At 39.4% G+C, this 16,209-nt stretch overlaps 1 protein-coding gene across 1 annotated transcript in view; it reads left to right on the top strand.

Annotated features, from left to right (window-relative positions):
• Positions 1-11,504, top strand: part of TM9SF2 (transmembrane 9 superfamily member 2) — a 74,873-nt gene extending 63,369 nt beyond the window's left edge. Inside the window, exons 14-17 of the mRNA XM_033177360.1 lie at positions 1,336-1,487; positions 2,569-2,680; positions 6,365-6,536; positions 10,804-11,504. Of these exons, the coding sequence (XP_033033251.1) occupies positions 1,336-1,487; positions 2,569-2,680; positions 6,365-6,536; positions 10,804-10,871 (504 nt within the window). The 3' untranslated portion in view covers positions 10,872-11,504. The remainder of the gene's footprint in view (positions 1-1,335; positions 1,488-2,568; positions 2,681-6,364; positions 6,537-10,803) is intronic.
• Positions 11,505-16,209: the final 4,705 nt, after the last annotated feature.

Here is a 16,209-nt window from a genome sequence, read left to right as displayed (position 1 = left end):
ATAAATTGTATCTGCTTCCCTGCTAATATTGGATTTTAAGGAAGATCATAATCAGGTTTCAGTCGTTCCTCTGGTTTCTCTCTTACCCTGCAATTGGCCTTCTCTCACTTTGCTGTCCACTTTTGCCCTGAGGCTAAAAGGAAAAAAAAACGAAATCTTATTCTTCCGTCTTACCAGTATCCTTCTTTAACTGCACTTCAGTATCCCTGTCCTTCTCTGAAAATATCAAGTCCACAGGGTAAAAGAAAGACTGTATGTTTAGTGCACTTTGTGAGCAGGACCCGGAAGGCCCTGGCAGAAGCTGGTGCTTGTTCCACAGCCTCCACTGCACTTTCATGCCTGGCTGCTGAAGGATTTTTTTAAACAACTTTGGCATTTTCTTTAATTTATGACTTTATACCTCAGAAGTAGTGAACTGACAGGGTTTGAATTTTTTAATTACATTAAATAATTACTTGAAATTCCAAAACTTTGCTGGTTTGAAGTTTATAATATTCCTGTTTAATATCAGCGTGGGAAATAAATAAAAGTTAAAAATGTAAGTATTGGAGAATGATATACATGATTCTCTGCCTGTATACTCATGTATCTACATGTAAAATAATAATCTAGTCAGTGGAAGTATGGTCTGAGTGAAAATACCAAGTTTTAAATTTTGATTTATCATCACAAAAACTATAGAAGGATATTTTTGAACTTTTTTACAAGAAAATGAATTTCTACATCTGTACTCTTTTCCCCTCTGAGGTGGCTGCTTGTGTACTTCAGGTTCCAGTGATTTTCTTACCACCATGTAGTGTCATGAAAGGGAGAATAGTTGAGAACATCACCAACTCCTTATGGTCGTAAAGCTTCATACAGCCATTCATTGTTGTTTTCATGTTCTTAAGTCTTAGTAAAACTGAGCAATTTTATTAAAGATGACATTGCCCACCTCCAAATAAAAATACATTGACCAAAATTCCAGAACCAGCTGATTTCTTACAGTACATAGGTAATGAAAATGAAAAGCCTAACTCTACCTTTTTATTAACTATTATTTTCCAAGTGTTCTCTTACCTCCTGTGTACTTCTTCCTGTGTCTAAAGCCATTAGTTAGTGGATCACTGCTGGAGACAGTGTTAACTTGTTCCAGTAGACAGATCGAGTACTGTACCTGGTGGTACCTGGTTGATGGCTGCTAAAGACAAATTTCAATTTGACGTCTTAAGTAGACTTTATTGCCATTAGTGACGGCATGGAAGCTGGAAAAAAGCCGGCAAATAATCTTGTGCAGAGAAGAATGTTTAAGACAGATACATAATTATGAATTCTTCCTTCCTTTCTTTACTGAAGGCCATTGAACACCCAGTTCGAACCAATCAGATTCCACGTCAGATTCCTGAACAGTCGTTCTACACAAAGCCCTTGCCTGGTATTGTCATGGGAGGGATTTTGCCCTTTGGCTGCATCTTTATACAGCTCTTCTTCATTCTGAATAGTATTTGGTAAGCTAAGGGCAAAGTCTTCTCATTCTTATTACCGTTATATGTGATATTTGCTTTTTGTTTGTTTTTATGGGTTACTATTTGTATCCTATAAATGTAAGCAGTTCTTCAGTAACCAGAGATCTTGAAAGCCAAAAGCTTATTTTTATCTTTTCTGTGTGGGAAGAAGAACAGTAGTGGTAACAGTTAGTATTATATGAATTGAAGGCTTGTTAATTCTTACTCTTCCTTAATTCTTATTACTTCATTCTCAGAACTCTGTGAGGTGAGTGTTATCCCCATTTTACAGAGATGTAAATGAGGCTTTGTAAGTTGAGTAATTTGCCTTGTTACACAGCAACCCTGTGACAGAGAATTCACCGAAGTTTCTCCAAACCTATGTTCCTAACTAATCTGCACTGCTCCAGAGAAGATCCTCTGAGCACTTGTTGGAGGGGATTGATGAAGGGATTGGTCTAGATGACCTGCAGAGTCCTTTCCAATTCTCAGATGCCTTCATTCTCCGATTCCTTGTTCACATGTAAAAACTCATAATAGTCATTTTGAGCCATTCCGTGTGTGTATATATATAGTGTTATATCATGATTGTTAGTGGATCACACTGACATATGTTACAGAAAGTACCAAGGTTGGAGGTGACAGAAAATTAGAACTAAATTTGAGCTTTTTGGTGATTAGAACATATCTTTCCTTCTCAATTGTTATATTAATTTTCCAAATTCAACTGGTTTTATTATATGTGATAAGAAACAGTTACCTATTCTTAGTTGGCTCTGTCTTTTCAGTCAGTGTTTATCAAATATCTCTGGCTCACCAGGAGATGAGTAGACTAGCCATATGTGAATAAGTAGAAGTTTCAGGCCTCCCTGAGCAGGAAGGTAAAGTCCAGTGACACTGACATATCCTTCCTACTCCTCCCCTTCCCCACCCCATCACCATCCCAACCTATGATAATTCGTCTTGTTTGGTTAGTTGAGAGAAAAAGCAAACCTTTTCAGTTCAAGAAGAATGACAAGATTGTGTTATGTGCGGTGTCAAATTGAAAATATGTATAGTTTCATCTTGACGTGTTTGATTACAGGTCACACCAGATGTATTACATGTTTGGCTTCCTGTTTCTGGTGTTTATCATTTTGGTTATTACCTGTTCTGAAGCAACTATACTTCTTTGCTATTTCCACCTATGTGCAGAGGTATGTATTAGCAGTATTCACTTATGTTAATTTGTAGACAGTATTTATAACTTTGGCATATTGCAATTTGTATATTATTAAAATAATTTCTGTAGATGTATGTTTATTATGATAGACATTGACCTGTATTCCTAAATCAAATGCAACCTTCTTTAGGATTAAGATATCCCGGTTCTGTGTATTTAGTTAGAGATTACTATTAGAGACTTTAACATGTTAATTTTCCGGAAATAGTAAGTTGTGCTAAGTTTTCCGTGCTGTTTTTTAACCAACTTAAAAATTAATACTCTTGTGATATAAATATTTATATCATGCCCGAGATAAAAGAATATAAAATAATATATTAAAAACAAATTTAGACTGAACATTTAATAGAAGTAAACTAGTAAGAAAATTTGTTAAAAAGTTTCTATAATCACATTGTAATAAGTTCTCTTCATGGCAGTACCAAAATGATAGTATCCTTATGTAATAGGTAGAATTGAATTTTAAAGATTTAGGTTGTGTTAAATCTATTATTTAATATTTATTGTCTATATTGGAGAAAAATCTAACTTTATTAAACTTGGTATGTTATTCAAAAAATTGAGGTTAAATTTACATAACAGAAAATGAACCATTTTGAAGTGGACAGTTTAATGGCACTTACAACATTTACAATGTTGTGCTACTACCAACTCTGTTTAGTTCCAAAATATTTTTATCACCCCTAATTAAAGTCCTATACTTGCTAAGCAGTTACTCCTCATTCCTTGCTTCCCCTAGGCCTTAGCAACCAACAGTCTGCTTTCTGTCTGTTTTGCCTGTTCAGACATTTCTTATGAATTGAATCATATAATATGTGACCTTTTGTGTGTGGCTTCTTTGACTTAGCATGTTTTCAGTGTTCATCGTATTGTGGTATGTATAGTAGTACTTCATTCCTTTCTTTTTTGTTTTCTTTGAGACGGAGTCTCCCTCTGTCGCCCAGACTGGAGTGCAGTGGCATGATCTCAGCTCACTGCAAGCTCTGCCTCCCAGGTTCACGCCATTTTCCTGCCTCACCCTCCCGAGTAGCTGGGACTACTACTCCCAGCTAATTTTTTTCTATTTTTAGTAGAGACGGGGTTTCACCATGTTAGCCAGGATGGTCTCGATCTGACCTCGTGATCCACCGCCTCGGCCTCCCACAGTGCTGGGATTACAGACGTGAGCCACCGCGCCCGGCCACTTCATTCCTTTTTATGGCAGAATGATAAATTTGTTTATCCATTCGTCCATTGATGGGCATTTGTATTGTTTCTACTTTTTGGCTGTTGTGAATAGTGCTGCTGTGAACATTCACGTACAAGTGTTCATTTGCTTACCTGTTTTTGGTTTTGAGGTATATATCTAGGAGTAAAATCACTGGGTCATGTGGTAGTTCTGTTCAATTTTTTGAGGAACTACCAAACTTTTCCACAGTGGTTGTGCCATTTTACATTCCCACCAGCGATGTACAAAGGTTCTAATTCTCCACATCTTTGCCAACACTTACTTTCCATTTTTGAAAAAATTGGAGCTGTCCTCGTGGGTATGAAGCGGTGTCTTGTTCTGGTTTTGATTTGCATTTCTGCAGTGACTAATGATGAGCATTTGCACTTGTGTTTGTTAGCCATTTGTATTTCTTCTTTGGAGAAATAGCCATTCAAGTCCTTTGCCTATTTTTAAATTTGTCTTTTTGTTGAGTTGTAAGAGTTTATTTATTTATTCTGGATAGTAGATCTTTATTAGATTGTTATTTGCAGTTCTGGTTCTTTCTTGATAATGTCCTTTGCACAGAAGTTTTAAATTTTGATGAAGTCAGATTTATCTATTTTTTTTCTTCTGTTGCTTATGCTTTTGGTGTCATATCTAAGAATGATTGTCAAACTAGAGCTGAGTATGGTGGTTCACGCCTGTCTGTAATCCCAACACTTTGGAAGGCTGAGGCGGGAGGATCGCTTGAGCCCAGGAGTTTGAGACCAGCCTGGGCAACATAGTGAGATCTTGTCTCTATAAAAAATAACAAAATTAGCTGGGTGTGGTAGCTTACTTGGGAGGCTGAGGTGGACAGATCACTTGAGCCCAGGAGATCTAGGCTTCAGTGAGCCATGATTGCAACACTGCACTCCAGAACCTGGGTGGCAGAGTGAGACCCTGTCCCCCTCCCCCCCACCAAAAAAAAGATTTATTGCCAAATTCAAGGTTATGAAGATTTACCCCCATGTTTTCTTCTGAGATTTATAGCTTTACCTCATGTATTTAAGTTATTGATCCATTTTGAGTTAGCTTTTGTATTTTGTGTGATGTAGTGTCCAGCTACATTATTTGACATATGGATATCCAGTTATCCAGCACCATTTGTTGAACAGGCTGTTCTTTCCTCATTTAATGGTCTTGGCAACCTTGTCAAAAATCAATTGACCATAGATGTATGGGTTTATTTCTGGACTCTCAATACTATTCCAGTGGTCTATATGCCTGTACCACACTACTTTGATTGCTATGGCTTTGTAGTAAGTTTTGAAATCAAAAAGGCTGAGTCCTCCAGCTTTGTTCTTTTTTAAGATTGTTTTGACTATTTGGAGCCCCTTGCAGTTCCATTTGAATTTGAGGATTAACTTTTCCATATCTGCAGAAATTGAATCGTTGGGTTATTGGAATTATGACAGGTATTACACTGGATCTGTAGATCATTTTGAAGAGTATTGTGCTGTCTTAACAATGTTTGGTCTAACAGTACATAAACACGGGATGTCTTTCCATTTGCCTAGGTCTTCTGTCATTTTTTTCAGCAGAATTTTAGAGTTTTCATTGTGCAAGTCTTCCACTTCCTTGGTTGAATTTATTCCTAGGTATTTTAGTCTTTTGGGTGCTATTTTAAATGGAATTGGGTTTTTAAATTTCCTTCTCAGATTGCTCATTGCTGGTGTGTAAAAACACAACCAACTTTTGTATGTTGATCTTCTGCCCTGCAATTTTGCTGCATTTGTTGATTACCTGTTGCATTTATTGATTAGCTGTTGCATTGTGTGTGTGTGTGTGTGTGTGCGTGCGTGCGTGCGTGTGTGTATTTTTAGGATTTTCTAATCTTAGTTTGCTTTTTGAATGTATTTATTTTTCACATATTCCAAAGGGCAAGAGAGATAGTGAAGTGTTCTCTTTTAAAAGATCTTCTATTAAGCTATAAGCCACTTAAAAGCAAGAAGAGCTATTTTAATCATCTGCCTTGTTTAAATTATGTTAGTAATAAGTGAAATTGGATTCCAACCAGGCCTTAATAGAATAATCTTCTTCTTAATACGGAGTTGACCAGACTTTAATATAATAATATTAATGTCAAACCCTGTAAGTAAGTTGTAAGCTATTTGTACATTGGTTTTCTTTGGGAAGAATAAATTTTTAAATACAGCCTAATGCTTTATTATTCATAAACAGTTTAAGCTGCTTCTAAACATTTTTAGCCAGTTTTTAAGCAGCTGCACCAAAGACAGTGGGCACTTCTTAGCACCTTTAGTGAGGAGAGAGGAATGGATGAAGTTCAATAGGAGAAAGAGCCTGGAACTGATAGCAGAAATTAGACTGGGGGCTGTCTCCTTTATTATGCTTGCTTTGAACCTTAGTTAACTGCATCTCATCTATTAATTGGAATGTAATTCTTGTTCTTTTTTCTTTACTGCCTAGGATTATCATTGGCAATGGCGTTCATTCCTTACCAGCGGCTTTACTGCAGTTTATTTCTTAATATATGCAATACACTACTTCTTTTCAAAACTGCAGATCACAGGAACAGCAAGCACAATTCTGTACTTTGGTTATACCATGATAATGGTTTTGATCTTCTTTCTTTTTACAGGTAAAATTAGAATTTAAGTGATTATTTTTATTGTGTAAGTTTTTAGACAAATAATTTATAATTTATAAATGTTTATCTTTTATCTTTAAATTATTATAAAAATAATTTATAAATGTTTATCTTTTTTAAAACCCATGAAGGCTTATTCTGTTAGTGCTCCTGTATTTAGTCCTCCTCTCAACTAGGCATAGTTTGGTCTGCCCACCTGTGAGTTGCATGAAGATGATGAGACAGAAGCCAGGAGAAGAAGGCTAAACAGGGTCATAGTTGTGGTAAAGGTTCAGGGACACGTGGGCCAGTACAGCTCATGGTTTTCCTCTGTTAACCTCTTAAAGGTACACACAGTCTTTTTTTTTTTTTTTTTTTTTTTTTTTTTTTCCACTTCAGAAATGGGGTAGAAGCTATAGTGACTTAAGTTTAGGACTAAGTAGAAACTGAGGAGGTGAAGTCAAGATGAGACTGAGAGTAGGTCGGGGATATCAAGGAAAGATAATGGGACATTCCTTAATCTAGAAGATTTTATCTCCACTTTAAAATTCAAGCACTGAATAGGATATAGTGTGTATTATATTGGTATTAATTTTGTATGTGTATATATGTTCTCTATCTTAACTAGATAAAGGTTTTCTGTATCTCAGAGCCCAAGGTGCTTGGTAAACATTTGTGGCGTGAGTGACTGAACTTAAAAAAAGAATTATAAGCACTTTTCTTTGTCACAAGTAATACTGCACGAAGTGTGCGTCTGAAATTTTAGCTCATGATGCATGTTATGAAAGAAAATACAGGAACCAAAAAGAAAAAAAAAATGTTTTTTTCCCCAATTAAACCTGTTCTGCTTTTCACTCATCTGTTGGCATGTGAGAGCCTGGAGTTGGGTTTTGAAGTGTCTGTGCTGCTGTCTCAGGCTTAGGACACTGGTATCGATTCTGTATCCAGGTCATCGATCAGACATGGTGGGGTGTGCGTCTTGGTGCTACGTGGTAGATTTAGGTCCAGGGCTGCAAATTTTAATAAATCATTTATAAAACAGCAGTAGCCAGTGAAACAAGGAATAACTATTTTTGTGCCCTGTGTGTCCATAGAGAATAATTTATTCCTAGCCTACACACAAAAACTAATGATCACTATGAAAATCTGTTGTTTTCCCAGGCATATCATACAGAAAATGATAGCTTAACCATCACCTAAATTTTATTGATGTTGATTCTTTTTTTTTTGAAATGGAGTCTTGCTCTTGTCACCCAGGCTGGAGTGCAGTGGTGCAATCTCGGCTCACTGCAACCTCTGCCTCCCAGGTTCGAGTGATTCTCCTGCCTCAGTCTTCCGTGTAGCTGGGATTAGAGGCACATGACCACCACGCCTGGCTAATTTTTGTATTTTTAGTAGAGACAGGGTTTCACCATGTTGGCCAGGCTGGTCTCGAACCCCTGACCTCAGATGATCTGCCCACCTCGGCCTCCCAGAGTGCTTGGATTATAGGCATGAGCCACTGCACCTGGCTGATTTTGATTTTTAAAGTGTTATATTTTCGTTCATTCAGAGTTGAGTTTTGTAATCTGAATTATGGAGCCACATCCAAATTGAACCAACCAGTTAAACCAGTGACTTATAGTGTGTTTCACTTTCTTCAGTTTTATTTTTCCTTTAGTGAACAGGTGGAAGGGGTTCTGGATAAGGGAGTAGTGAGCCCTTTAAATGCCTTACCTTTCTCTAAAATAGGGTATGGTCTGTATTTGCTTCAGAACTCCAAAGCAATGCCATTTTATTGTATTTAAGTCAATCCATTTTACAAAACAGAAGTAATTATTCTGTCACAAAAGGAAAGAAGCCACTTTTAGTATGTACATATATTCCATATTAAGAACAAAATTGGCTGGGCACAGTGGCTCACGCCTGTAATCCCAGCACTTTGGGAGGCCAAGACGGTGGATCACGAGGTCAGGAGATCAAGACCATCCTGGCTAACACGGTGAAACCCCGTCTCTACTAAAAATACAAAAATTTAGCCGGGCGAGGTGGCGGGCGCCTGTAGTCCCAGCTACTCGGGAGGCCGAGGCAGGAGAATGGGGTAAACCCGGGAGGCGGAGCTTGCAGTGAGCTGAGATGGCACCACTGCAGTCCAGCCTGGGTGACAGAGCGAGACTCTCTCTCAAAAAAAAAAGAACAAAATTAAGTAACTAAACTTAAGTTTCTTAGAGTTGCCTAGATAGTGATTAAATGTTTTTCTCATCTTAAAATATTGTCATCTTGAAATTTATGCAAGTAAGTACAAGGTTATATAAATATATTGATGTTTTCATTATTGCTTTTCTGAAATTAACCCCAGTCCTAGCCTGAATAATAACCCTTTGGAGTATGCAAAAGGTATATTTGTATGTTCTCCAAAACACACATCAATGCCTTGCACAAAGTAGGGCCTCAATACATGCACAATGTAAGGATGGATATAATGATGTTTGTGATTTCCCTCGGTAATGTCCCATGTATAGTCTCTTGATTTAGAAAATCTCCTTTAATATTTTCTCTGAGTACTGCATTTAAAACAATGGTGAAAACCATTGAGACTTTAAATGTAAAATGTGTACAAGGACTATTTATAGCCCCTTATGTGTGCATGTGGAAGGAGTACTATGCTTGAAGTCAGAAAAAACACATTTGAATTCTGGCCACAAGTACCATCCATGTGACCGTGAGACAGTCACTTAACCCCTTTGAACCTCATTTTTGTCTCATTGAAAGAGTGTCCCCAGGAAGGGGAACATCACACACCGGGGCCTGTTGTGGTTGGGGGGGGAGGGGGAGGGATGGCATTAGGAGATATACCTAATGCAAATGACGAGTTAATGGGTGCAGCACACCAACATGGCACATGGATACATATGTAACAAACCTTCACGTTGTGCACATGTACCCTAGAACTTAAAAGTGTAATTTAAGAAATGAAAAAAAAAAACAAACACTTAATGATCTATTAATAAAGTTCTTGAGACAGCAAAAAAAAAAAAGAGTTTTTATCAGGAATGAATACTTCATCATCAGCTGTCTTCCTAGTACTGAGATAATTATGACTATCCTCCTAGCTATTCATGATCAATATTATTAATGTATTTTATATCATAAAACCATATTTTCTGTTCTAACTCTACCTGATTTGACTGTACAGTTTTTTTCATATATGAAAATAAATATTAGCTAATTTTGCTTAACTGAAAAAAAAAACAAACACTTAATGATCTATTAATAAAGTTCTTGAGACAGCAAAAAAAAAAAAGAGTTTTTATCAGGAATGAATACTTCATCATCAGCTGTCTTCCTAGTACTGAGATAATTATGACTATCCTCCTAGCTATTCATGATCAATATTATTAATGTATTTTATATCATAAAACCATATTTTCTGTTCTAACTCTACCTGATTTGACTGTACAGTTTTTTTCATATATGAAAATAAATATTAGCTAATTTTGCTTAACTGAAAAAAAAAACAAAAACAAAAAAACAGTGTGCCCCCATCTAGCATTCAGATACTTTGGAATCTCGACTGATACCTGAAAATCAAGCTATACATTGTTTTCATGAATTGTCTCATTTGCTCTACATAACAGTCTATGGAGGCAATGAGGACAGACAAATTTCTCTCTAGTTAATATGGTAAATGGGCTTGGAGATGTCAGTGGACTTGCCCAAGGATGATACACACAGTTCATGACAGAGCTGCTGTGTTCTCTGCTGTCATGCTGTCTCTCATTTTCAGCTAGAATGCATTTTTGTTATTATCCTAATCATGTCACTTTTAACATTTTGTAAAAACTTACTGAGTTACTTTATTATAATTCTTTGAAGACTGATAACTTCCAATAACTGCACTTAGAAAATATCCCCAATTAATCATTATTTGCACCTGTTTTAATGTATTCATCTCATACCTTAAAAAATTCTAGTAGCATTTTCCATTTTGTTACAAAATATTCTTAAATAGGAAAGGACAGTTGACATCCTTCAGTCTTTTCTATGTGGTAAGGACAATAATGTGTATTATAGAAAGCTTAGGTAATCTTAGAGTAGAAAAAAATTCTATGAGTTTTTGTAAGAAACTTGATGTGGTCGTATATATTTCAGATGTGCTCATAGATCTGTAATATATTCCTGGCGGGTAATAGTTTATAGTTTTGGGACTTTTTTAAGGAACCAGTCATTGTAAGTCTGTATTTTTGTGTAAAGTATGACACTTCCTTTGAAAAAGGGTTTATTTTTTTTTCTCTTATAGGAACAATTGGCTTCTTTGCATGCTTTTGGTTTGTTACCAAAATATACAGTGTGGTGAAGGTTGACTGAAGAAGTCCAGTGTGTCCAGTTAAAACAGAAATAAATTAAACTCTTCATCAACAAAGACCTGTTTTTGTGACTACCTTGAGTTTTATCAGCATTATTGGCCTAGTAATCCTTCAGAAACACCGTAATTCTAAATACACCTCTTCCCACATACCTTTCCCCCATGAGATGTGTCTTCAACACTATAAAGCATTTGTATTGTGATTTGATTAAGTATATATTGAGTTGTTCTCAATGAAGAGCAAATTTAAATATTATGTGCATTTGTAAATACAGTAGCTATAAAATTTTCCATACTTCTAATGGCAGAATAAAGGAGGCCATGTTAAATAATACTGATGAAAGGCAGGACACAGGATTGTAAATAGGATTTTCTAGGCTCGGTAGGCGGAAAGAATTATTTTTCTTTGAAGGAAATGACTTTTTATCATGGTAATTTTGAAGGATGATTCCTGTGATGTGTTCACCAGGGGAATGTGGCTTTTAAAGAAAATCTTGTATTGGTTGTAACTGTTCCTATCTTCTTACTTTTCTGTGTTGACTTCATTATTCCCATGGTATTGGCCTTTTAAACTATGTGCCTCTGAGTCTTTCAATTTATAAATTTGTTATCTTAATAAATATTATAAAAATGTCTTCATTGCATCATTACCTATTATATGTTCAAGAAGGTTCTGTAAATACAGATCTATTTACCAAGGGTGGTTTGAAATGATTTATACTATGTTATCAGGTTTTACTGGATTTTGTTAATGTAACACTTTCTGAGTTTGGATCTGAATGGAATTTCACTGTTTAAGGCATTGTCTAAAATGTTCGCTGTGGGGCAGTAGAGGAGGCTGAAGTCCTGCGTATCTAGAGAGATGGATTATCCACAAGTACTTAAGGTGGGCCTTACTGCATTGTCATCAAGGAGCTTCTAGTTTTGACTTGTTTTTCAAAATACAGTATTTTAAGTCAGGTTTTATTACCTATACGTTAGCAGTGACTAGCAAGTCTTCATCTTTATGATTTTGTTGTTTTAATTTAATTTCACAAACAGTTTTTACTTCTAAGAGTTAAGAAATGCACTGTCTTTCACATTCATCTCACTAATTGAAATCCATTTATGTAGAATATAGGCATGTGGGGTGATTCAGAAATATCAGGCTGCTTGTATCCGTGAGCATATTCATTTGTATTTTAGGGTCTCTGCTTGCTGCTTAGGAGAGCAAATCAGATACTGTCATTAAACTTACAACTGAAATTACTAGCTGTCACTTATATGATGTTGCTGGGTTCTTACTGAATAATTTTTTTTTTTTGAGACAAGAGTTTCATTCTTGCCCAAGCTGGAGTGCAATGGCGTGATCTCAGCCCACCACAACCTCTGCCTCCCGGGTTCAAGCGATTCTCCTGCCTCAGCCTCCCGAGTAGCTGGGATGACAGGCATGTGCCACCACGTCTGGCTAATTTTGTATTTTTAATAGAGACGGGGTTTCTCCATGTTGGTCACACTGGTCTCGAACTCCTGATCTCAGGTGATCCGCCCGCCTTGGCCTCCCAAAGGGCTGGGATTACAGGTGTGAGCCATCACACCCGGCCTTACTGAATAATTTTATGTCACTGTCCTTTTTTAAAAAAACGGACCTGTTGGTTTTGAAGTGAAGGAGGAGCTCTGGTCATTTTTAATACGGAGTATTTAAGATAGAAGAGTTTCTTTCAGTTTTATTTTATATCTCTCTCATATTTATTTTTTATGGGGAGAGTTCACCCTTAGTATTTATGGGAGATTGGTTCCAGGACCCTTGTGGTTACCAAAAATGCATGGATGCTCGAGTCCTTGATATAAAAATGTGTGTCCAGTTAGAACAAATAAATTTGCAAATAATCTGTGTACATCCTCCCATGTACTTTCAATCATCTCTAGTTTCCTTACAATACCTAATACAATGTAAGTGCTCTGTAAATACTTGTTATACTCTATTTTCCATTTGTATTTTTATTGCATTTGTTTTTTAAAATTTATTTTCAAGCATTTTTGATCTGCTGTTACTGAAATCTGCATGTGCAGAACCTCCAGATAAGGAAGGCCAACTGTGATTCTCTTAAGGAGCTGTTGAGATAGGCTGGTTGACTCAACAAAGCGAAGGTTTTACTTTTTAAAAATTCTGATTCAGATACCAGATTAGTTTTTATTGACCAAAGTTCAGTTTCTTCAATTTTAGTTTTCCTTTAGTGAACAGTTAGCTTATTGATTTAAAAGTTAGCTGATTGGGCCGGGCGCGGTGGCTCAAGCCTGTAATCCCAGCACTTTGGGAGGCCGAGACGGGCGGATCACGAGGTCAGGAGATCGAGACCATCCTGGCTAACACAGTGAAACCCCGTCTCTACTAAAAATACAAAAACTAGCCGGCGAGGTGGCGGGCGCCTGTAGTCCCAGCTACTCGGGAGGCTGAGGCAGGAGAATGGTGTAAACCCGGGAGGCGGAGCTTGCAGTGAGCTGAGATCCGGCCACTGCACTCCAGTCCGGGCGACAGAGCGAGACTCCGCCTCAAAAAAAAAAAAAAAAAAAGCTGATTGATTTAGTGTAACTTTTTCTTCTTTTTGTTTTGTTGAATGGAGTTTTGCTCTTGTTGCCCAGGCTGGAGTGCAGTGGCACGATCTTGGCTCACTGCAACCTCTGCCTCCCGGGTTCAAGCAATTCTCCTGCCTCAGCCCCCCTGGCAGCTGAGATTATAGGCACCCGCCACCGCGCCCAGCTCATTTTTTGTATTTTTAGTAGAGATGGGGTTTCACCTTGTTGGCCAGGCTGGTCTCGAACTCCTGACCTCAAGTGATCCACACCCCCCCCCACCTCAGCCTCCCAAAGTGCTGAGATTACAGGCGTGAGCCACCGCGCCCGGCCTTTTTCTTCATGTATTTAAGTGACCGTATTTCACACGTCAACAGTGGAGAGGCAATTGGGAAAATGAAGTTGGAGGGTTAAAGACTTAGGAGGGAGGAAAGCCGAGGAAAGAGACAGTGACAAAGAAGGCGAGCCAAGTGAGGAGGGCGGTGGAGAAAAGACCCCTCTCCAGGGCTTGGATCCTGCTGTCCTGAGGGTGCGCTGCTGTGGCTTTCCCAGAAAGTTCTCCAGGAAAGCATCCCTCGGCATGGCAGGCGGTTAGAAGCAGGGGTCCGTCTCCTGAGTTTGAGTATATCCCAGGACAGAAACAGTTGTGTTGCGCATGTTGTGAGACCCCAGTGACCACGAATCCCGGGGAGACGTCTTCTCCGTGAGCGATGATAGCCACAGGCCGCTGCGAAGGAGGGGGACGTGTAGCCAAGACCGGGAAACTAGGTTACTGCAGTGTTTTCCTGCTGGAGAAATGGCCTTCTGCCATTTCCATGCCTTCTGTCTGCCCAGGTCATTTCTAGAGACCCAGCCGTGCTGCAGGGCCGTCCTGCTCGCTTGCTAAGGGCGGCATTCTGTCTGCAACTGCCTCCTTGCCCCGCACATCAAGAAGGCCACCCAGGCTTTCAGGCAGCACCCCGGCTCCCTCGTGTCTCCCACAGTTTCTCCAACTGTGCTTTCACCTCGAGCCTAGTTACAGCCTCACCCTGCTTTCTTCCTGTCTATTCGAGAGTCTTTCCTCTATTTTCCCTTCTGTGTTCAAACGTTCCCTCCATGCTTTCCATTTTAAAACACGTCCAACTTTCTGCTAGATTTTTGTTGTGTTTTTTTTTTTTTTAATGAAAACAACTCGCGTGACCCATTTCTCCCTCTTCTTGCCTCTCCCACCTGGCTTTGCCATCGGCTTCTTGCTTTCCGAGGATTCTGCTGGGAACCTTGTTGCCGAGCTCTCCAGCGCCCCCACCAACTGGTCCAGCCCTAATTTTACCAGCTCTTTACTGACACGACACTCAGTCTCCCTTGGAAACCTTGTGCTGAAAGCTGTGTTCCTCATAGTCTGGGTCTGAACCTTCCGCATAGAATCCCAAGGAGATTGTCACACATATGTCCTTGCCCTGCACGTGTTCTGGAGAAGTGCGTTAAAACAGGAGACGCTGCTTACCCATTTCTCTTCCCCGCACTTCCTCCTCTGTCACAGTCTCCTTTGGGGGCTCCACTTCTGCCCCCAGCGGGAATTGCTGCCGCCCTATTCCGTCTTTCCCCCTTTGACCTACTTCTCAATTGGTGTTCTCTGTCCAGTTTCACTCTCGTGTTTAGTCATCGCCTCCATCTCCAGTCACAGCACCTGCTTGCTGCACAGCCTGCGTGGTCCTCGGGAACACTAAGCTCATGGTGTACAAAAGTGAGCGCACCTGCCCTCCGTCCCCAGCTGCCGCTCCCCCAGAGGCCCGGAGGGGCCGTTAGCTGCTTCATCCCCTGAGCGGAGCTTCACAGGTCCCCTGGGTGCCCCTTTCAGTCAGTCACCGAGCATCCTCCAAGTCTTCAGATCCATGGCTTCCTGCCCGCCCCCTTCACCCTTGGCGCCCGCAGTGACATCCACCTGGACCGCTGCAGCGACGCTTGCTGGTTCCCTGCTCTATGCATGTTCCTCTGCAGGGAAACCTGCTAGAGCTGCCACAAACCACACCTCTGTGCTGTCCACCTCCCTCCGTGACCCAAGCCATCCATGTCAAACCACTTGCTCATGTGGTCTATCCAGGAAATTAGAAAAAGCCCTACTTGGCCAGGCACGGTGGTTCGCTCCTGTAATCCCAGCACTTTGGGAGGCCGAAGTGGGTGGATCACCTGAGGTCAGCAGTTCGAGACCAGCCTGGCCAATATGGTGAAACCCTGTCTTTAATAAAAAATACAAAAACTAGCTGGCCGTGGTGGTGGGCACCTGTAATCCCGGCTACTGGGGAGGCTAAGGCAGGAGAATGGCTTGAACCCAGAAAGCAGAGGTTGCAGTGAGCCAAGATCAGGCCATTGCACTCCAGCCTGGGTGACAAGAGCAAAACTCCATCTCAAAAAAAAAAAAGAAAAAGCCCTCCTAAAGGTGTGACGAAAGCGTAAAAATCATAATCTTAAAACTTCTTAAAACACATAGAAACGGTTAAGGGCTTCCTTAAGCAAACTATTTCAGACATTGGTCATGTAAATTTGTTTTAATACACAAATTCAATTGCACATTGGAATTTGTAACAGATTTTGGTGACAAATGAAGAAAACCTAAAAGTCTTTCAAACATAGCTGCTTCAAAGTTCTGGACCACGTGAGTCTCATGTTGTCAAAAGCCTTGTTTCAGACCTGATAAAAATATCAAGACAAAGCATTTTAATATAGATCTGTTTTAGGGGTGTGTGCGTCTGTGTTTAGAAACAGGTCTCACTCTTGCGCAGGCTGGCGTGCAGTGGTGCAATCACAGCT

The sequence above is a fragment of the Trachypithecus francoisi genome, unplaced genomic scaffold (assembly GCF_009764315.1).
Source record: "Trachypithecus francoisi isolate TF-2019V2 unplaced genomic scaffold, Tfra_2.0 Lachesis_group18, whole genome shotgun sequence".
Classification (NCBI taxonomy): domain Eukaryota; kingdom Metazoa; phylum Chordata; class Mammalia; order Primates; family Cercopithecidae; genus Trachypithecus; species Trachypithecus francoisi.
Note: the sequence above shows the minus strand (reverse complement) of the source record. Positions and strands in the feature narration are given on the sequence as shown.